The sequence below is a fragment of the Trichosurus vulpecula genome, chromosome 1, assembly GCF_011100635.1.
Source record: "Trichosurus vulpecula isolate mTriVul1 chromosome 1, mTriVul1.pri, whole genome shotgun sequence".
Classification (NCBI taxonomy): Eukaryota; Metazoa; Chordata; class Mammalia; order Diprotodontia; family Phalangeridae; genus Trichosurus; species Trichosurus vulpecula.
In genome coordinates, this window is record NC_050573.1 from 120,109,636 (window position 1) to 120,132,321 (window position 22,686).

Sequence of the window (22,686 nt, forward strand, 5' to 3'; positions counted from 1 at the left end):
TTGTTAGTTCTGTATCTACATAGTTAATGAGGAATACATCAACTTTGTTAATGATTTACGAAGTACCTACTACCTGTAGATCATTGTGCTTGGTGCAGGCAAAGAAAACATGATTGAATAAGATATAGTCCCTATTTTCATAGAGTCAGTGATCTAATGGGCTTATCTCTTGTCCTGGCCCTCCTCTTGAGCTCTAGACCTTCATCGACAAATATCTACTGGATATATCGGGCTATCCTGCTGTGCCTCAGATGCAATGTGTTCTAAACTGAATTCCTTATTTTCTACACAGAATTTGTTGATCTTTCTTACTTTGTTGTTTTAGCTAATAGCATTACCCTTTTCCTACACACCCTTGTGAGGAACCTGTTAGTTATCTTTGTTCCCCATTCCCCTGATATTGGATTAGTTAATTCTTTGTACAAAATATCTTTTGAGTCTTTGCCTTTCTTCCCATTTCCAGGGATACTGTCCTGGTCTAGGCCCTTAAGACTCTTCACCTAAACTATCGTGATAGTTTTCTCATCTCTTGTCTCTAATCCTTCATAATCATCACTGGCAGGTTAATATTGATGCGCTCCTCTCTTTCTAACTCTCCTCAAAAACTTTAACTAATCACCTGAATAAAGTATAGATTTTTTAGCCTAGCATTTAAGATTCTCTACAATCTGGCTGCCTTTCTAGCCTCATGTTACTCCATGTACACATCACTCAGATGCGTTTTGCCATACCACCTCCTTCACCTATCTCTCACAAGGAGGTAGCCTTTGTTCTTGCCAGGACAGACCTCTCTACATATACAAGGGATGTTGTTGGTAAATTTAGAACATAAGAAGTACAGATATTTGCAGTAGTAACTTGGTTTGATAGACAGAATACTTGATTTTGTTTGAAACATTAATAGAAAGATACTGTAGTTGATAACAAAAATTGATAAATAGAATTAGTAAGCATAAGAGAAATTATTTCTGCAGTCTCTAGCATGTAGTTTTATTTGACATAGTGGTAAAAATTAATATTTAAAAATCGATGCATTGATAGCATTTTCACTTTGAAAAGGCAGTCTTTAATTTAGCTCCAAATATATTCACAACAGTACTAACAGTATACTTTTGTTCCTTTCTAATTATGCAGATTGCAAATTCCATGGTGAGTACATGGACAGGACCTCCAGCCATGAAGTCACTCTTCACAAGGATGTTTTGTTGTAAGACTTGTCCAAACATTGTGAAAACAAACAACTTCATGAGTTTCCAAAGCTACTTTTTACAAAAGGTATTCCTAATTTTCTTTTGAAAATGTTTTAAATTGATATTTTCATAACTCATTGTGGTTATGGGCTATTCTCATGATGTATTTACTGTAATATACCACAGTCTTTACCTTTATGCCATCTCCTCTTCTAAATATATCCTCTAATAATTTAAATGAGTACTATCTTTGGTTGTTATTTAATCTGCCCTGGAGATGATCACTTCAGCACAGTGGTGGGATTCAAATGAATTAACAACTGGGTTCTCCAAGGAGTGGAGCCCTGACAAGGCTGGTGCCGGCCCTGCCCTCGCTAACAACCCATTTAGGGAACTCAGCCTAAAATTAAGTACTGGTTCTGTCGAACTGGTGCGAACTGACTGAATCCCAGCTTCAGCAAGCATTTATTAAGTCCCTTCTATGTTCTAGGTACTGGGGAAGTAAAACAATTCTTAAGGAGCTCCTATTATACTTGGAGGGGACTACAGACAATGTGTACAGATATATAAATACAAAATATATACAAAGTAAATTATACAAAAAGTAAATAGTAATCTCTGACTTGTGGGGAGAATAGCAACGACTGAGAGGATCAGGAATCACCTTATGCAGAAGGTGGCATTTAAGCTGAATACTGTGAAAATATTTTCTGAGCACTACCTTGAGGCCAAGATTTTGATGGGTACAAAAGAAGTCTAATTTAACCTGTGAAGGAATTTACAACAGACATTTTTCTAGCCCCTTTGTCACTGTTCCTTCTGGTGAATTAGAATTTTTCCAGGATATTTGTGGGAGATCTGGGTTCCTCTAGGTCCTAACATACAGGGCTGTCTTAGAAGCCATGACTCCTATTTTGAATACCGCTGTTCAGGGGCTTGTACTTTATTGATGTGTAGAACACCAAAGCCAAGGTTCACTTGTATGCCATTATGTAGCATTTTGTGAAGGAGCTACTATAATACCAACAATCGAATGCATGTTTGTAGGTGGCATAAAGAACTATGGTTTTGTGGGTTCTTCTTGTGCTTTTGCCTTCTCCTTTGCCACTATTACTACAGAAGTTGAAGAGAACAGTACATGAGACCAAAGGCCATTTTTTTTTTTGTTTCATTATTCCTCATAGTCAAAGTAGGTGGGAGGAGGGAAGTAATCCTTTAGAATTTTGCCTATAAAAGTTCTAATCTTCATTTTGATACTCTGCTCTGTTTGGATTATTTTTATACTGTTTCTAATGAATTCTGGTTCTTCTTTTAATGAACAGTAGCTTTTTTCCCCCTTGGAAAATAAATGCTTTCTAATTTGACAAATTTTTGTTGACTACTGACCATTTTAAAGACTTTCTGGAGGCTACAGATAAATTTGATATGGTATCACGTAAAATTTAATGAAAACTTTGTCCCTTGTCTCTTTCAATTGATGTTGCAAAAATAATATATTTCATTAGATTTGAAAACAATATTTAATATTTCAAATATTGACCAGAAAGGAGGAAAACCATTGTTTAAGGAATATATATTATTCTTTGTAGTTGTACAACATGGAAAATGAAAACCTAAGTCCTAGTTATTGTATAGTTGTGAGGGGAGGACAGACATTTATGCTAAAGGAGGACTAGAAACAGTCAACGTGAACTGCTTACCTAGCTTTCTACAGTTTTCTTTTCTCACATATCAGGATACCTCAGGATAGGTTCTGAGGAACCTCGGAATTCTTTGTTCCAGATCTTTGTGTCAACATCAGAACAAATGGGCATTTTTGTTGAAATTTGTGATGAATTACAGTAATGAGAAAATTGTTTTTTTTTTTCTTTTCCTCTAGACCATGCCAGTTGCTATGGCTCTGTTGAGAGATGTTCATAATCTATGTCCCAAAGAAGTCTTAACATTTATCTTGGACCTAATCAAATATAATGATAACAGGAAAAATAAGGTAAGAAGTTGCTCATAAAGATTCCCTGGGATATTTTATTTTTAAATAATTTTAACTAACTTCATTTAAAAAATCATTTCTAAATGTACAGTCTTTGATACAAGTAGGTATGAACTAACTTTGTGTAATAAACAGTTTGTCAGTATAAGTAATTGATAAAGTCTGAGAACTTTAGAGTTAGATTTTTTTGTATCAATATTTCTTTTGATTTATTTCTTCCTAGTTTGCACCCAGGTTTTGAATATAAGTTGCCATGATTCCTCATCTTAAAAAAAGGACTATTTTTTTTAAGAATCTTGGTGTTGGTTTTTTTGGGTTTTTTTGGAAACCTAGGTGACAGCAACATTAATGTTGTCTCACAAGCCAATGAAAAAGAGTAAAAGGGTTTTCTGTTAGTAATCAAGGCAAACTGTTCTTTTGACAAAACTTGCAAAACTAGGGTGCTCTTGATATTGAATCTAAAGCAATTAACCATAAAGTTCAGTTCTTTGGACAATTTGATTGTAACCAGATTACACAATTGAAAAATCTTATCGTGAGGCAAATATTAAATGCTTGACTTTGCAAGGCTGAACCAGGAGCTGTGAGTAGAACTTGCCAAGGGGCAAGTTTAGCCTTGCTATCAGGAAACAATTCATAACAATTAAGATGATTGAAAAGTAGACTGCATTACCTTAGGAGGTATTGAGTTCCTCTTCACTGGAAGTCTTGAAGGAAACTGGTAGTAGGGATTCTTCTGGTTTGAGTTGGACTAGATGATTCTTTTTGTCTCTGCGATTGTGTGATTCTCATGTCCATGGAAGAATTTCATTCATCTGGAGACAGAGTATGAGGAGTGTGTGTGTGCGCTTAGGTAATTGTTTGTTTAAGAATTGATATCTGAATTGGACCTTGAGTAAAAGAAGAGTTCAGCTCGGGGTGAGAGAGTCCTTTCTACGAATGAAATTTATACCAGCAGAGACACAGAGGCTAGAAAAGGCAGGACAGTACTATTGACAGGGAGAGAGACAGAGACAGAGACAGAGAGAGAGAGAGAGAGAGAGAGAGAGAGAGAGAGAGAGAGCTTGTGATCATCTCTTATTTAAAGATCAGGAGTGTAGATTTTTTTTTAATGCAAATAGGGAACCCCAGAGGTTTTTGAGTAGAAGAACGATGTGATCAGAGTAGTGCATTAAGATTACTCAAATAATGATGAAAAGGTTCTGTTGAAAATAAAATAGAATGAAGTACAAAAACCAAGTTGGAGATTACTACAGTTATCAAGAGTAAAAGAGATAAAAGGTTTAAAGTAGAGTACTTATTGGGTACCTGTAGGGCCTGAAATAGGGTGCTTATTGGGTTCCCATGCTAATAATAAAGTGACAGATTGAAGAGTTATTGTTGATGTAGAAACAATAGAAGTTGGCAACTGATTGTATGTGAGAGATGAAAGAGTGAAAAATGACTTGAAGCTAAATGGCTGGGAAAACACTTTTACACTCAAAAGAAATAGAAAGGTTGGGGGAACAAATTTTAGGGAGAAGATTTCTTTATCATCAGTTTTTTAAAGTGTCAGTTTTGGTGTCCATCAGGCAGTTGGAGATAACTGGACCAGAGCTCTGGAAAGGGATAGGGGCCTGATTTAGTAGTCTTATATGTAGAAGTGATCATTGAAGTCTTGGTAGGAATTGCAATAACAAAGTAAGAGGATTAAGGACAAATCGTTTTAGGGATACTTGTTACACCAAACAATTTGAAGAAGTGAAAAAAGTGCTGGATTTGGATTCGGAAGATTGAGTTTGAATTCCAGTTTTATTGCTTACTACTTACTGCCTTAGGTGGACCTCACTTTCTTTACTGGTTCAATAACGGGATTGGGCTGTCTTTCTAAGGTTCCTTCTATCTCTGACTTTGTGATCATATGATCCTGAGTGACAAAAAGAGAAAGAATGAGCAAAGGAAAGATAAAAAAAGGCAGGAGAACCATAACATTGTAATGTCATGGAAGCCTAGGGGAAAGGAAGAAAGTACAGTGCCACATGCTACAGAAAAATCAAGGAAGATGAAGATACCAAAAAATAACCCCCCAAAAAACAAAAGGGAAATTGAATATGGTGATGACGAAGTTATTAGTGATCTTGGAGAGAAATGGTGAATGTGAAAGCCAGATTGTAAGACATTGAAGAGTATGGTGAAGAAGTGGAGGCACCAAATATAAACTGATCTTTTTAGAAGGTTAGTGCCCAGAGGAGGGCACAGAAAGTAAAATGGCTGCATTGGGTAGTAGAGGCTAAGAGAAGTATGTGTATGTGTGTATTTGTTGCTATGTTTTAATCTTAGACTTGAGGGAAGTAGCCAGGAGAGAGTGAGAGCTTCATATAAGGTATAGTTTAGTAGAGTCACAAATGATTAGAAATGACAGATTTGACTGTTCTTGTGTTTTTGACTTTTTTTGGAGAGTTCCATCACTGCCTATGCTACTTTTATGACTTGATATTTTGAGTTTATATTATCTAGATCTTAGGTTCCCTTAGTTGGGACTTAACGGGATAAGTGTGGTTTACTGACTTCAAAGGCAGAGCAGTACATTAAATGGGGGAATAAAGAATTTTCGTTATTATTCCTGTTCCTATTGAAAATTTTTTTGACTGATCCATATTGTTGAGTGTACTTACAGCTTTTAGATGTCTTTTCTGAAATTTTACCTCACCTTTATTTTTAAAAACATATTATACTGTGAATTTAACAAAATAACTTAAAATGAGGTTAGGCAAACTGAATCTTCCCTCTGATAAATGAGACTTTAACTGGTAACTGATTTGTGTGGCTTTCTCCTTTGCTTACTATCATATTCTGTTGGTAAAAAATTTTTATCTGTGAATGTCAAAGCCACCCTAGTATATTGCAAGGTTCTTAAGGGTAGGGACTATTACTTTTCCTCTTTGTATCTATGGTACCTTGTGTGTAATTGGCATTAAATATTTATTGGAGGACAGCTAGGTGGCAGAGGGGATAGAGTGCGGGGCCTAGAGTCAGGAAGACTCCTCTTCCTGAGTTCACATCTGGCCTCAGACACTTACTTGCTGTGGGACCCCGGGCAAGTCAGTTCCCCCTGTTTTCCTCACTCTCCTCATCTGTAAAATGAGCTGGAGAAAGAAATGTCAAACTGCTCCAGTGTCTTTGCCAAGAAAACTTCAGATGGGTCACAAAGAGTCAAGCACGACTGAAAAACAACTGGAAAAAAACATTTGTTTAATTAATGGATGGCTAGTTGGATGAATAATGAACGAATACAATAGTTCGTTGTATTTTTGCTGAATTTTAACTTATTCCCATGAAAGAAGGGTAATTGTACAAGTTCAAGATTAATTGTTGTAAGCTTAAGCGTTGAATAAATGTTTTTCAGTGGTGATCTTTTGAGGTAGGTCACTGAGGAATAAAATTCCAGGCCACATAATTGTAGGGGAAATTTTTTTTGTGAGGATTATTATGTTACCAAATACTCTTACATGTATTTCACTTAATTTTTTGACTAGAAAAATAGTTTTGCCAGTTTATTTATTTAGAGGCAGCTAAGTAAGGTAGCGGATAAAGTGCTGGTTCGGGACTTAGGAAGACCAGAGTTCAAATTCAGATACCTCCTTTGTGACCCTGGGCAAGTCATTTAACTGCTGTTACTGATTTAACTGCCCTTTACTGATAAAGACATAACAACAATACCTACCTCTCAGGGTTGCTGTGAGAAACAAGTAAGTACTATTTAATTGTTTATTTCTGTCCCTCATTTCTTTCCCCTCTTCCCCCATTGTCTTTTTTTTTTTTTTTGCTTAGTTTTCAGATAATTATTATCGTGCAGAAATGATTGACGCGCTTGCCAACTCGGTAACACCTGCCGTCAGCGTAAATAATGAAGTTAGAACGTTAGATAACCTAAATCCGGATGTTCGACTTATTCTTGAAGAAATCACTAGGTTTCTAAATATGGAAAAGCTTCTACCCAGCTACAGACACACCATTACAGTCAGGTACTATTAAATTCTTATTACACTGCAGATTCTTTTATGCCACTGGAAATGTCATCTGTTTTATTCTTGATGTATTTTATTTCACAAGAAAAAACATTCAAAGCAGTGTGGAAAAGTAAGCTTTTAAAAAAATTATCTAGAGACAATATTTTAACTGAAGCTTTATGTAAAACAGCATTTTGTGAATGAATTCTAGCATAAAATTAAAGCACATATTTTAACATATCTGTCATAAGATAGTACATAATACCTGTGAATATATTATGAGGTTATTAATTTGAAATGTTTAGAAAGCTTATACTATTTTATAATACCTGAAATTATAAATTTGCTTATGTGTTTTTAAATCTAAAGAAAAAATTTAACTATAAATAATATTGGGACAAAATATTTAGTTAAATCAAATTTTATACTAAAGAAATTTTAGTTTTCCTACTATCTTGTTAACCTAATTAGAATATATTACTTTAAATATAAGTTTAAACCATATAGTTAAGTTTTGAAACGTGATTTGCAATCGTGTTATAGGATTTAAATTTAAAATATTAAGAACTGAATTATACTTGGAATAATTTTTACCTTGCTTAAGATTTTTTGAAGATTACTAATGGTTTTTCCTCCTAGCTGTCTGAGAGCCATTCGGGTACTACAGAAGAATGGGCATGTGCCAAGTGATCCTGCTCTCTTTAAGTCTTATGCTGAATATGGTCACTTTGTAGATATTCGGATAGCAGCTTTGGAAGCAGTTGTTGATTACACCAAAGGTAATGTTTTTTCACTTTATGTTTATTACATTCAAGAAAAAAGATAGCGTTTTTGTCATCTCTTCTGATATTTCTAAATCTTTTTTCATTGGCTACAAGATAGCTATTTAATAATTCCTTTTATATTACAATACCATTTCAGAAAGCTGGTGAAATTCTTTATGGCAATTTTTTCCTAAGATAAAATTTTATTTGAATCTTGGATCTTTATAATATTTACCAAAAAAGAAAGAATTAAGATTATAGATAGCTTTGTGCTTTCACAGAGATTAATGTGTTGATCCAGTTGGTCTGATTCTTAATTATGTTCTTTCAAAAGTTCCATAGTCTGTGAAATAGTATGTATACCCAACTTATATATTATAAAAATGGAATATTAATCTTTTTTCTCGAGGAAAAAAAACTTACTAGAAAAAGAAGCTTATTTGCTTAAGTATCAATCTATCTCTTATGCCATTTTCTGAGGTGCTACAAATTAAAATAAATTTAATTCATTGTAAGAAGATTTACTTCATCTAAAGGAAGTACAAACTAGAAGCCAGGAAACACTTAGGTTGTTCTTAGCTTTTAAAGGATGAGTTTGCTGAGTGAACTATTTCCATTATGATGATGATGATGATGATGATAGTGATAATGAAAAGTAAGCTTGGAGGAGCAGGGTGGCTATGTCGTCGCAGCTTATTAACTTTTGCCAAGAATCATTGAAGTCTATTTAATGTTGTTCTTAGATTCTGATGTCTTGTGAGACAAAAATGACCTAGGCAATTCCGAACACATAAAATTTGAGACCTTGAACTCTTGTAATTTGAGGTACCTGTTTTGCCAAACAAAGCTTCCTGTTAGCTATTACATTTGCCAGAAGTCTGGGCAAGTGGAAGCACTTGTTCAAACTCCTAAAAGATGCACTGTATCAAAGGCCAGACTTACCTTTGGTCCCCAAAGTGATATCTAGTTACCATGTAAAATTTTAAGAATAAGCTAAATGCATTAGGATCAAAGACGTTTAAGTTTGGCTGGAACAGAAGACACTGCAGGGCCGATGTCAGAAGAACCCTAAAATATTATATTTCAAACAAGAGCAGCTTTAGGAAGTGAAACAGACTTTTGTTTTTATGAAGCAGCAGTGTTCCCCTGTTAGTTACCTGGCAGTATTTATACAGATAGTCCATTAACTGGCAGAACAATTTCACAAAGAAATGATCATTTTGTTAAAATCTATTTGAATAATAATATCAAGAAAATTGGAGGAGAAGAGACATTTCAAAATATAGTAAAGGACCTTTTAAAATTTCATTTTTTGTAGCTTCCCATTTTAAAAAGTTATTTTCTTTTCATAAAATAATAGATACCTGTTTAACTACTTAGTTGACTACACTGAATAGTCAAGGTGAACTCTAAAGTACTTAAATGTACCTTACAATGTAAGCTTCCAATTGAGAATTAAGATTTAAGTTTTTATAGCAGTTTTTTAAATAAGCTTTTGTTGTGCCCTGACAGTGACCTTACTTAACTGTGACATATCTTGTCTACATATTGTGTTCTGTCCTGCTTCTATTTAAAAAAAAATTTGAAATGGATTGCAAGTTTTAGAAGAATAACAATGAGACAGGAATTGCTGTCTTTGAAAGATGGCTATAAATTCGTTACTTTAAAAAAATCTATCTTTCATTTAACTAGGTACTGAAAGTTCAAAAAATAATTCAAAATAGGTTTCATCCTTAAAGTGACAAGATTCAAAATCCATCAATGAAGGCAAAACTCTGAGTCAATACTGATATCCACATATCATCTGTCTCATCTGTCCCATATACTGCAGCCTCGGTATTCCATAATCTGAGCTAAAGAATGCTTTTCAGTCTTTTCTAGTTCCTGCTAGTTTCTGTAATGCTGCCTCATGGCCAGGTATGATGTTACAAGTGAACAGTAATGTATTTTGTCCTTGATGCATTCTTGAGGAGCAAAAAATGTGTTTGTAAACCTCAAAATGGAAAATGTCAAGTGATTTTCTTCTTGATTGTCTGTATGATTCCAGGGAAGTGAGACATCTGCATGATCAGCTTATAATGAATAATAATGATAATAATAATAGCTAGCATTTATATAGCACTTACCATATGCTAAGCACCATGCTAAGCACTTTATAATTATTTCATTTGATTCTTGCAACAACCTTGGGAGGTAGGTGCTTTTATTATCTCCATTTTATAGTTGAGGAAACTGAGGCAAAAAGAGATTGTGACTTGCCCAAGGTTACATAGCTAGCAAATGTTAGAGACTAAATTTGAATTCAGGTCTTCCTAACTCCAGGCCCAGTGATGTATCCACTGTGACGCCTAGTTGCCTAATTGAAAGTTGAATGTCCAGAGCAAAGGGCTTTTCTAGAAGTTTGAAGAGGAAACTGTTCCAGCTCTAAAGGTTTGGTAAGGTTTCATGAGCAAACCCTGAATTGGGCCATTAAAGAAATAAGGATTTTCAACCAAACCAGATCCAGTAGATGAGATCCATCCCATTCTTAGGATATAGCATTGACCCCCTAAGATGGTAACTAATTATAATATATATGATCGATTCAAAATAGGAGGGGAGCTATCGTAATAAACCTGGAAAGCTAGATTGGACACAGATTATGGAGGTCTTAAATGTCAGAATAAGTTTATTTTATGCTTGATAGACAGTTAAGATTTTTGATGAAGTGATTAATCAGAGAAGTTTATAAGGAAGCTGATCTGAGCCATTGTATAAAGGATGGATTGGTGAGCCTAGAGGTAGGAATACCTGATAGATTCTAACACTTTCCTAAGTGATGAGTAATAAGGGCATGAAATCTGGGTAGTTGCAGTGGAAATATAGAGGAGAAGACAGACACGAGAGACTGTAAAAGGAAAACTAACATAACTGGGTAACTGAGTGGATATGGAAAATAAAGGGAAGGGACGGGAAGAGTCAAAGATGACTAAGTTTATAGTAGCAGTTAACTTATCTCCTGCTTCACTAAGAAGTGAATGTTCCTGATTGCCAAGAGAGAGTGTATATAGAATGAGAAGAAAAGAAGCCCATCTATAAACAGACACTTGGGAGTCACCCACATTAATGGTATATAAGACAGTGAGGAGCTAGCACCAAGAGACAAGTCTTTACAGGATCACTTCCAGTCACAAAATTCTTTCATCCCTTTCTGACAGAACTTATGTTAAATCATTCCACTAATAGACTAGAAATAATATAGACTCCACCCTTGTTATAGCCCTATTAAAAAAGCAGCTATATTTAAAGATATATAAAATTATTTTTAAGGGATATTGTGAAAATTTCCAAAAAAATTATTTTTGTAATAAAAATAAGCATGTACTGCGTAAAAGCTTGTTGATTAATATAGCACATTTTTGATAAAGCCTAATGTTTTCAAATAAGAGAATAGCAGAGTGGTGTCAGTTCTGAAGTTTTGGGCATTATTAGTTGATACAATTACAGGGTTTAGAGCTGGAAGGGATCTTAATTATATACCAATCCAATCTATTTGTTTTATAAATGAGGAAGATTAGACCAAGAGAGATTAAGTAACTTGCTTAATGTCTTGTACAGGTAGTAAGTAGACTTAGGATTTATATGTGAGACCTCTATAAATCCAGTGCTTTTGCTACTGGTTTAAAGTAGAAAGGAAGGGACATTATATGATATGATGGTGGTAGTGGTATTTTTTTTAATTAGTCTTTGTATTAGGCACATACTTATCAATAGAACATTGTTACTTAATATTTATCTAATTGACCCAGGAGAGGGATGTCTTCAAAATTTAATTGTAGAACTTATTTAAAGCTTATGTTTCCTGAAAATATCACACACCAGACATTTCAACATGGAGCTGTTTGTATTAATTAAGCCTGTGTTACTGGACTAAAATAATTAGGGAGGGACATACAGAAGAAAAAGTATAGAATTAAGTGTCTTGGGCAGGGAGAGGGGAGATTTCACCTGTTAGTTGAAAAGGTCATGAAGGATAAGTATAAACTAACAAACGAACTGTACAAATCTCCTTACACTACCAACAATTATTGTTTTGAATCAAAAATAGACATTTGGAGTTCAACTTCAGTATTCATTATCTTGCCCAAATGTTACTGGTCTGGAAAGCAGTGTCTTGTAGTAATGTGAAAGCTATTTGTTTTCCTTTTGTTTGCTTTTTAAAAAAATATACATATACTTTATTTTAATATTCATCTTTTTTAAAAAACAAAAAAAACCTGAGTTCTCAATTATCTCCTTCCTATAGACCCTCCCTTACCTATTGAGGACAGTAATATGATAAATATTTAAATGGTTAATACTACCTTAAAGTGAGGTAGCAGAATAATTGAAAACTTTAAAAAACAGTAAAACTGAGATGGAATTTGTTATCTGTATGTGATTAATGAATTAACCAAAATTATTAATTAATTAAACATTAGCACTTGAATTAGGAAAATTGGGAGAGGAATAAATGCCAAGCTTCAGAATATAGGATCATAAATTGAGAGCTGGAAGGGAATAGAGAAGGCATTTACAACCTCTTCACTTAACAGATGAGGGAGTAAAGGCCAGAGTGGGTAAGTAACATGCCTGAGGCCATACAGGTGTTGCAAGACAGAGCCAGGCTTTGAACCCAAGGCTTCTTACTCCAAATCCAATGTTTTTTCCATTCCATCACACTGCCTTACCAAAGAAGAAATAAATTTTGAAAAGGAAAAAATGACTTTCAGAGAATGACAAAGCAGAAGTTATTGCTAAAAAGCTAAACAGAAACAGGAGAATAATCACAATAATCTGAAATAGAGGTGTTCGCTTACTCTCAGCATGATTTGATGACTGCACCTATTTGATGGTATAATAGAAGAATTAAATAATTTCCAAGGTTAGAAAAGGAAGAAGCCCAATTGAAAATTAAAAATAATGTTTGCCATATGACCCTGTTGATTTGAAGAATGGAACTGAGAATGAGTGTTTGAAGTACAGTTAAGACACAGACTTCTCTTGTACTAATTGATATGGAGGTACCAGAGTGCACCAGGAATTTGTGTTTAACATTTTTTATCAGTTACTTGGATGGCAGTATGAATAGTATAATTATCAAATTTGCAGATGATGTAAAGTTAAAGGAATTGTTAGCACATCAAAGGACAGTTAGGAGCCCAAAAGATGCTGATAGGATAGGACATTAGGCTAAGTCAGATTAGGTGAAATTTTATAGAAAATAATATAAGCCTTACATTTTGGGTTTAGAAAATCAGTTTCACAGGTACAAAAGAAAGAGGCATAACAGTATAGCAGTTCATCTGAAAATGACTATGGGTTTTTGAAAAGGACTGAGGTAAAGTAACTACAAATTCAATATAAGTCAGCAGTGCGGTATGGAAGCTTATAAAATCTGAGACAGCCTTAAGTTCCATCCAGAAAGGCATATTGTCCAGGGAAATGGCAGTCCCATTGTATTCCTTCCTTATTTGATTGAAATAGTGTGTCAATTTAACACCTCATTTTAGAAAATAAACTGGAGAGTGGTTAGAGTTGAACACCATATGGTGCATTCATGGCATAGTCAGTTAAAGAAGCATTTATTGAACACCCTGTTATGTGCTAGGCACTCTGCTAGGTGCTGGGGATACAAAAATGAAAATAGTTCCTGCCCTCAAGGAGTTTATATTCTCCTGCATGATTGAAGGCATTGGGGAGATTTAGCCTAGGAAGAGGAGATTTAAGACATACTAGTGTCATCAAGTATTTGAAGAATTTTCATGTGGAAGAGACCAGAACAGACTTGTTTTTGGCCTCAGAGGGCAGAAGTAGGAAGTTTATGATCTAGGCTTGATTTCAGGCAATTTTTTTTCCTAAGAACTCTAAAATTGGATTAGGCAGCCTGAGGTGGTGATTACTCTTTTCACCATGGAGGGTCTTTAAGCAGAGGTGAGACAGCCACTCATTGCGGATGTATTGAGGAGATCCTTGTTCAGTTTTGGAGGAGGTGGCCACAGGAAGTTCCTTCCATCTGGTAGATTCTGTGGCTTAATGAAAAGCAACCTATAAAATCCAATAGACTTGTTGAAGGCAGTATGAAATACAACAGACTTCTTACTCTTCTCAATTCTGAATGATTAGTGGAGATCTTCCACTAATATTCCTTCTTATATTTACATTTTGCTATTAGCAAGTATTTATCAAGTGCCTTTTTTTTCCTAGATGCTGGGCAAGAATGAGGGAGGTGATATCGAAAGGAACATCTTACACTTTGCTAGTCTAGTTTGTATAAGTTATTTGTTATTAATTTATTAATAATTATTAATAATTATTATTAAGTTATTAATCCTCTAACACATCCTTTAACAAAAATCTCCATTAGTGGGAAACAGACAAGTACAAAGATTAATGTAATGCAGGCTACATTTGGAAAGTGTGAAAAGAAACATACAAAATATTATGAATTTCAGAGCAAAGAGAGTTTACTTCTTCAATTAAGAAAGGAGATATTTTTAAGATCGTCCTTGGCAGGAATTAGTTCATTAAATCATAAATGGCTACTAATTATTGTCATTTTTTTGTTAACAGTGGATAGGAGTTATGAAGAATTACAGTGGTTGCTTAACATGATTCAGAGTGATCCTGTGCCCTATGTAAGGTTAGTTTACATTTGTTACTTGTGATATTTTGTATTTATAACATCTTAAATGGATTAGAATAATTTTAGACAATTTTAAAACAAGTCATTTTATGATTTTGAAAAATAGAGAATTGTTATATGTATTACATACTTGTCCATTTTTGTTGGTTTGTATTTAAGCAAATAATTCCTAAAAAATCATTTGCTTTTATACTGGCAGCCAATATAAAGTAGTTCATTACTTTGTAGATTGAGATATAAGTTCTTTTGCAGGGAAATTGATTTGATAGAAAATATAGCTCACTATATCACAATGTGGTATTACTGTTCTTTTCTAAAGCAGGCTATAATGTCCTTCTACTTCAATTATTTTTAAAGTAAGAGGCAGTGTTGCATAATAGAGTACCAGCCTTGGAGTCAGGAAGTATTACCTTTAATACTTAGTGGCCATATGACCAAGGCAAGCCACTCAACCTCTCACTGCTCCCAGATGAAGACTTTGTGTTGGAGCCAGGCTCTGTATACTTCTAAAGAGCCTGTCATGCATGGTCTTGTATAGTTTTGGCCTGTTCTGCCTTCTATCACTACCTTCTTTTGGTATAGCATTTTGTATTTTTCAAGGATAATAGGGCCATTCAGGTCAGAAAGCTTCTTACTTTCAGGGCTCCATATGGCTTCTGGTAATGGGCTGACTGCTACCCTCCTGAGCTTTCCAGGTTCCAGGTCCTGGTTAGGCTCTAGACAATATAACTGCAGGCTTTCCCTGGGTGAAGCCCCAGTAGACAGTTGCTGGCATCAGAATTTGTCAGCTGGCTGGAAAACTCTGTAGGTTCAGAGCAGTAGTGCAGTCTGACAATCTCTGTTCTTCACTTGTGGGCTGAATGCCCAATCTTAAATCTTTCTGGGTGAGAGGGGTGGTGTAGATACCTCTATGCCTGTAGGCTGGGTCTGATATACCCACTCTGGAACAGAGAGACAGTGCTAAGGTTCCATTTTGCACTGAGTTTAAGATCCCTTCTTTGGGGTTAGAGCAACAGTGCTTCAACTTTTGTGTGCCCACAGGGCTGAGTCTGAGTTTCCAATCCCCTCTCTGGGTCAGGGACAACACTGTGGCTCTGTTCTGCTCTCATGTCTGGCTCCACAATCCTGGCTCACACCTCTTCCACAGTTCCTGCCCTGTTACTTGCCTGTGGGTCAGTTTTGTTTAAATAGGTTAAGTTGCAGCTGTTTTAATTGCATGCCTTAACTTATTTTTATTCCTTAATTTCATTTAGTATTGATTTTGATCTTCGTCCTAATTATTTGGTGGTCTGGCAGTACACCAGAGAGCTGATTCAGAATTGACTCTCATGTCATCAGGCATTTACTGTTAGATTATAATCAATCTGTTTTTTGTAATGTTATTCAATGATTGTCATGTCCAGTTTCTTCTAATTTTCTTTTTAGAGAAATTATTAATGAAATGTAGGTTTGAAACTTCTGTGTTGTTTGTAAGCCTTTGGCCTCTCTAGTTTCTCATTCCTGTGCCACATTTTCTAAAATGTTGTTTTCCAAGGCTCCCCATATCCATCTTTGCATTGCAGTCTCCAGATATTAAAGTTAATGTCAAATTGGTATGGAGGTTCTTACCGAGTCCTTTGTTATGTTTCTTTACTTCTGATTCTGTGATTCTCCATTCTCTGACACAGGTGGTACAGAAGTTGTCATTATTTTCATGCTGATTATTTTTCAAATGCTTATCATGGGCATTGCACTATGAGTTGACCTAGTGATCCCATGAAATAATGTTTCTTGTTGCCTTTGGACACAGGAAAACCAACTCCTTTATTTGTTTTTATAGGGAGAGCCTTTGAGCCTTCCTTTCAAAGGTTCTAAGGATCATTTGTTAGCAAGTTCCTTTTGTTTTCTGGTTTCATTTATACCGAAAATGCCAATGTTGATATGATTCTTTTACTCTACTAGTAGTATGTTAATTTGTTGGTAATTGGACAGTAATTACACATTTAAAATATAAATAATTAACTTAATTTTCATGGATGGTCTAAAAACTGTCATTCTTAGCACCTTCTGCTTTCTTTTTCTGTCACAGCTACCATCACTGTAGAAGTAGAAGAAGGTATAAGACTGAGGGCCATTTTATGTTTTTCTTTGTTTTATGGTTACCATGACCATAGAATTTATTAACTAGTATTCAGCCTTTTGGTAATGAGTCTTTCCACACGTAGCTAGACTGATCCTTGGAAAAAGCAGTCTGTCATCCAGACCATGTAAGAAACTTTCCAACATTATATGATCTGCTAGATCCTATAATGACACTGCTATACCCTTTAGGAACTTAGTATCATTTACATGCCTCAATCGAAATAAGACTTTTGTGAAGATCTAAAAGGAGTTGTTCATCTTCTATAAAGAATACTTGTTTTTATTTTAACTCAGGCACAAGATTTTAAACATGCTTACTAGGAATCCACCATTCACCAAGAACATGGATTCTCCCTTATGCAACGAAGCACTAGTAGACCAACTTTGGAAACTTATGAATTCAGGTGAGAACAAGTAGCTCTTGTTACATGTCACTACTGTTTTACTTCTGTTGTTAACCTTTTGTGTTTTGGACTGTTTAGACCTTATAGCTGGTTTCCATCGCTTTTTAAGAGCTGAAGAAATTGAGAGTTTATTCTTTTTTTCCCCAAATACTCTTACTAAGCTTGGTCAGTATGCTTTATTGGAAAGATCAAATGAACTGGAAATAGGCAACTTGAATTCTTCTGCCAGTTCTGTTTCAGTGAACTTCTTTAATTTCCTCATCTGCAAAGTGGGTTTAATAATACTCAGCTATTTTTCATAGAGTTGAGGATAAGATGAAATAATGTGTGTGAGAGTTGGGAACAGGAAGCTTTATATAGATACAACATATTACGGATTATTAAAGTTCTGGATTATGAATTTGGAATTAGACATTGATACAAATGATTAATAAAGATTATATTTAGATTACTAGATATGTGTGGTATAGTGGGAAGAAAACCTATGTTAAAAAAGCAGCTTATTCATTCATTAGATAGAGCTTGGGTAGATTGCTGAAGCTTTCTGTTACGGGGCTTAAATATGTAGAAATACTTTGATATCTATAAAATCACTGTATTTTTATTATTATAACAGGGAAACAGTGTATTGTAATAAATAGGATGTACTTAAGTAGAGAGACTGTGGGTGGTTCTGTGTGAAAGGTACTGAACTTGGAGTTACAGGACCCGAGTTTGAATTCTGACTGCCGCTTATTATCATTGTGACATTGGGCAGGTAACTTCACCTTTCTAGGCCTCACTTTCCATGTCTGGAAAATAAAGGGATGGATTAAATGACCTCTAAGGTCCTTGAGGTCTAGATCTTTGCCTTAAGGAAGGGAAGATTTTTCCTATGAAATCGTTTTCAGAATATTTTGAACATTGAAAGTTTATTTTCTTAGCAATAAATGTACGATACTTGGGCATCTTTCCATCTGCTCTGCCATTCCCCCCCTTCTCCTCACCTAGAATAGCTGTCCATCGGACTAGGAAAGAGATTATAACGCCCACAAAAATTATCTAATGCACTATATCTAGCTGGTTCCAGAACTATGCTGCAAATACCATCTAGCCACCTACATGGAAACAAGGGTTTGCCCTGTCATCTTGCCATTCCTCCTTCCTTTTTCACCTTTTGCTCTTTCTCTGGGAATAGTGATCAAATCAGTGCTATCATTACTACTACAAAAGACATGACAATTTACTGTCCTATTTATTCAGTCACAAGCCCTATGACTTCTCAGACCAAAAAGTCCCTTCTCTGTCCACCACTCTTTTATTTCTGTCATTTCTTATTAGAATGTAAGCTAGAGCTGGGGCTATCTCACTTTGTTTGTATCCTTAACATGAAGGACAGTTCCTGGCACATAGTAAACACTTAATAAATTCATTTTCATTCATCTGTTCATTGAAAGATGCAGCATAGAGCAGTGGAACTTAGTTTGAGCAAAGGATGAATAAAAATGTGACCTGTTTACTTCAGTTTTCAGAACCTTTTACTTATTTTTAATTTCATCTTAGTATGAATTACTGGAATTAGTTACCAGAATTAGTAACAATTAGTAACAAATTCTCTTAATTCATTTGCCTATCAAATAGGCATGATGTTCATTTGTTAAAGTTGAGTCCAACTCTTTGTGACGCCATTTAGAGTTTTTTTTAATCAAAGATCCTGGAGTGGTTTGCCATTTCCTCCTCTGGTTCATTTTACAGATGAGGAAACTGAGGCAAACAGGGTTAAGTGACTTGCCCAGAGTCACACAACTAATAAGTGTCTGAGGCTGGATTTGAACTCTGACTCCAGGCCCATAATTCCAGCTACTGTGCCACATAGCTGCCTTGAAATAGGCATATTAATGCTATTAAGAAGGATAAAAATTCCTAAGATAAGAAGATATCTTCTTGTGGTCTACACCAGAAGAGGGAGTACCTATTCCATGTGATCACTTATCCATTAAAGGTAGAAAGTGTTTTTGTCCTTTGACTTGCTGAATGAATACCAATCTATTTATAATCTTCTGATGAAAGGTATGTTCAAAATGTACCTGATACGTTTCTTTTGATTCTTTTATTCTACCATTTGATGTATAATTAATACAATTTACCCCCTTGGGGAGGAGGGAGAAATAGAATTTGGAACTCAAAACTTTTTTTTAAAGTTTTTTTTAAACATTTTTTTAATGTTTAAAATTGTTTTAACATGTAATTGGGGAAAAATAAAATATTGTTAAAGTAAATTAATACAATTTGCTTTGTTTATATAATGCATCCGTTTGAAGACTTTAAATTTTTTGATATTGCTTAGTAAGTCTTACTATGCTGTATACTCAAATTTTATATGTGTGTGTGTATGTGTGTGTGTGTATATATATATGTATGTGTGTGTGTATGTATAGATATAGATATGCATGCCAACTGTATCAGGTTTATTAGATTCTTCAAATATGAAATGCCAGATTATTTTTTAAAAAGAAACTTTAATAGGCCCTTAAAACTAAATCTTAAAATCTATCATATAAGCTTGTTCTTTTCTCATAATTCCTTCATATTATCCTCTACTGTCTTTTCTATTCCCCCAATCATTGACAAAGTGGCAGCCATTCTCTTTGCCAGAACCATCCCCTCTAAATATGACCAGGATCCCTACAGATTATATCCTCTATCATCTCCCACTCCTGGTACCTCCTGTACTGCCTTCAGACACAAGTCTCTCCATCCTTGAAAAACTTTCACCAACAATCTCTTAATTATCCCATTTCATAGTCTTTTCTTTATCCTCATCCCTCTCCATCTGTCTCCTGCATTCAACACTGTTGACCACCCTTTCTTCCTAGATATTCTGTGTTTGTATTTTTGTTAAACTTCTTTACCCTGGTTTGCTTCCTCCCTGTTTTCTTTGCTCCTTCTAGGTCTCCTTTGCTAGCTCAGTATCCATATCATTTTTCTTAACCATGGGTGTTCCTCAGAGGAAGGAAATAAGCATTTATTAAACACTTACTGTGTGTAACACAGTGTCTGAAGATACTTTCCAAATATTATCTCATTTGATCTTCATAACAATCCAGAGCGGTGCTATTGTTATCCCTGTTTTATAATTGAAGAAACTGAGGCAGACAGAGGCCCAGTGTCATACAGCTAGTAAGTTTCAGAGGAGAGTTTGATCTTAGGTTTTCCCGACTCCACCCCTCTATCTACTATTCTACCTAAGTTTTGTCTAGACCCTCTTCTCCTATATTCCTTCTCAGCAATCCAGATCCCTCCTCCATCTAGATATCCAGCTCCAGTCTTTACCCTGAGCTTCAGTTCCTATTCACCATTTGCCTATTGGACATTTCAAACTGGATGTCTTGGAGACATCAACAATTCAGCATATCCAAAGCTGAACTCGTGCTCTTCTCACTAAAGTATGGTCTCTTCCAAATTTTTATATTTCTGTCAAAGTCACTACCATCCTTCTGGTCTCCCAGGTTCAAAACTTTGGCATTATCCTGGGCTCCTTAACTTTCCCTCTTGCCATTTTCTCCCTTCATCTCTCAATTCTGGCCTTTTCACTGACAGCTACCTTGTTTGTTCAAGTCCTAATCACCTCTCAACCTTTATAACTTCCTAATTGGTCTCTGTTTCTCAGATTTCCCCACTCTAGTCCAGCTTCCACGCTGCTGCCAAAGTAATTTTCCTTAAGTGCAGATCTGGCCATATGATTGCTATACTTGGTCAAATCAGGTGGCTTCCTGGTGCCTCTAGTATAAAATGTAAACTCCTCTGTTTAGCTTTTAAAATCCTACACAGAGGAATTATATGAACACAGTTACAAAAAGCTTCACACAAATAAAGACTTCTAAACAATTGGAGAAATTTTATTGCTTATGGGTATGCTGAGTCAGTATAATAAAAAAGACAGTACTACCAACATTCATTCACTTATACATTGCCATACCAGTCAGACTACCAAAGTATTACTTGATAAATCTAGAAAAAATAATCACAAAATTCATCTAGAGGAATAAAAAGCCAAGGGAATCAATGAAAAAAAAATGGGCTTAGACGTATCAAAAATCAAACTGTACCACAAAACAATAATTCTCTTTTTTTAAGCAGTTTTTTATTTTACCAGAACACAAATACAAAATAGAGAAAAGAAACAAAAACATATCATAAACTTAAATATTGAAACTTAAATATAAAGTAAGAAAGAAAAAAAGCATGTCATGTGCATAGCAGAATATAGGAGAGGATTCAAAACATGTAACAATAAATTTTCATTTCAAGAAAGGCTGTATGATAAATAATACACCTTGTGTTGAGAATTATCCATCTTTTCTTTGCTTCCTTGTGTTTTCTTTTGTTCTCTGCTGTGTACTTTTTAACTTTGTTCTTTTTTCCCCCTCCCCCTACCCCCCTATAATTTAGATATTTCTTGATATATAAATACACATACAGATATATACATACATTTATACACATATACATGCGTATATAGACATATACTTTCCCAAACATAATCTACTCCTGATTTTTCTTTTTTTATGTTTGTACATATCTTTTGTTTCCTAGCCTTCCTGCCTCCTCTACTTTACTTCTTCCCGCTACATCACCTTCCTATTACTTGCCTACCCCCCTCCTCCACCAACCACCCTGCCCTCCTGTGACTTGTCTTCCCCCCTCTAAGGATCCCTCCCCTATCCCCCCATTCCCATTGATCTAAACTCCCTTTCCTATTCCCTCATTCTCCCCTCTAAAAATCCCTCCCTTGTCCTTTCCCCCCTCACTATACCCCACCATTTTATTTCCTCTAAATTTAGAAGACTTTCATACTCTTCTAAATATATATGTATTGTTCCCTCTTAAACCCATTCCTGATGAAAGTAGGTTACCAGAACTACCAGCCCTCCTCCCCATCTAAATCCTCTGTATCCTTTCTTCTTCTTGCACCTCTTTTGTATAAAATAGTTACTGTTTTTAGTTGTTTCTAAATGGTTTTACTTTTTAAATTCATATCATAGGTTTATCCCCCTCTTTCTTATGAGCTCGACAGTTATTAATAAGAATGTTGGACATACATTTTACATTTTATATTATATAAAAGGTAAGCAATCTGTTCTTATGAACCCCTTATTTGGTGTGTACCCTATGTTTCTCTTGGCTCTTGTATGTTGAATCTTCTATTGAGGTGAGGATTTTTTTTAACAAAGTCTTGAAAGTCAGAAGGTTTGTCAAATGTCCATTTTTTTCCATGCAATATAATACTGAAATTTGAAGGGTAGGATATTTTCGGCCAGAGCCCCAGGTCTTTAGCTTTTTGATATATTGTGTTCCAAGACATGTGGTCCTTTAATGTCTCTGCTGCTAGGTCTTGTGTAATTCTAATTGTGGCGCCATCATATTTAATTTTATCCTTGAGCTGGGGGTTCTGGAATTTGAGTATGATATTCCTATGAATTTTCCTCATAGGATCTCTTTTAAGTGGTGATCGATGGCTTTTTCTATTTCTACTTCCCTGCCCTGTTCTGATGCTTCAGGATAATTTTCTTTAATTATTTCTT

General features: G+C 35.1%; 1 protein-coding gene across 2 annotated transcripts in view; it reads left to right on the forward strand.

Annotated features, from left to right (window-relative positions):
- TAF2 (TATA-box binding protein associated factor 2) overlaps positions 1-22,686 on the forward strand; it is a 97,368-nt gene that overhangs the window by 42,952 nt on the left and 31,730 nt on the right. For both annotated transcript variants that reach the window (XM_036762678.1, XM_036762686.1), the window contains exons 17-22: positions 1,135-1,275; positions 3,070-3,180; positions 6,991-7,184; positions 7,809-7,948; positions 14,525-14,594; positions 17,013-17,122. In XM_036762678.1, coding sequence (XP_036618573.1) covers positions 1,135-1,275; positions 3,070-3,180; positions 6,991-7,184; positions 7,809-7,948; positions 14,525-14,594; positions 17,013-17,122 — 766 coding nt within the window. The remainder of the gene's footprint in view (positions 1-1,134; positions 1,276-3,069; positions 3,181-6,990; positions 7,185-7,808; positions 7,949-14,524; positions 14,595-17,012; positions 17,123-22,686) is intronic.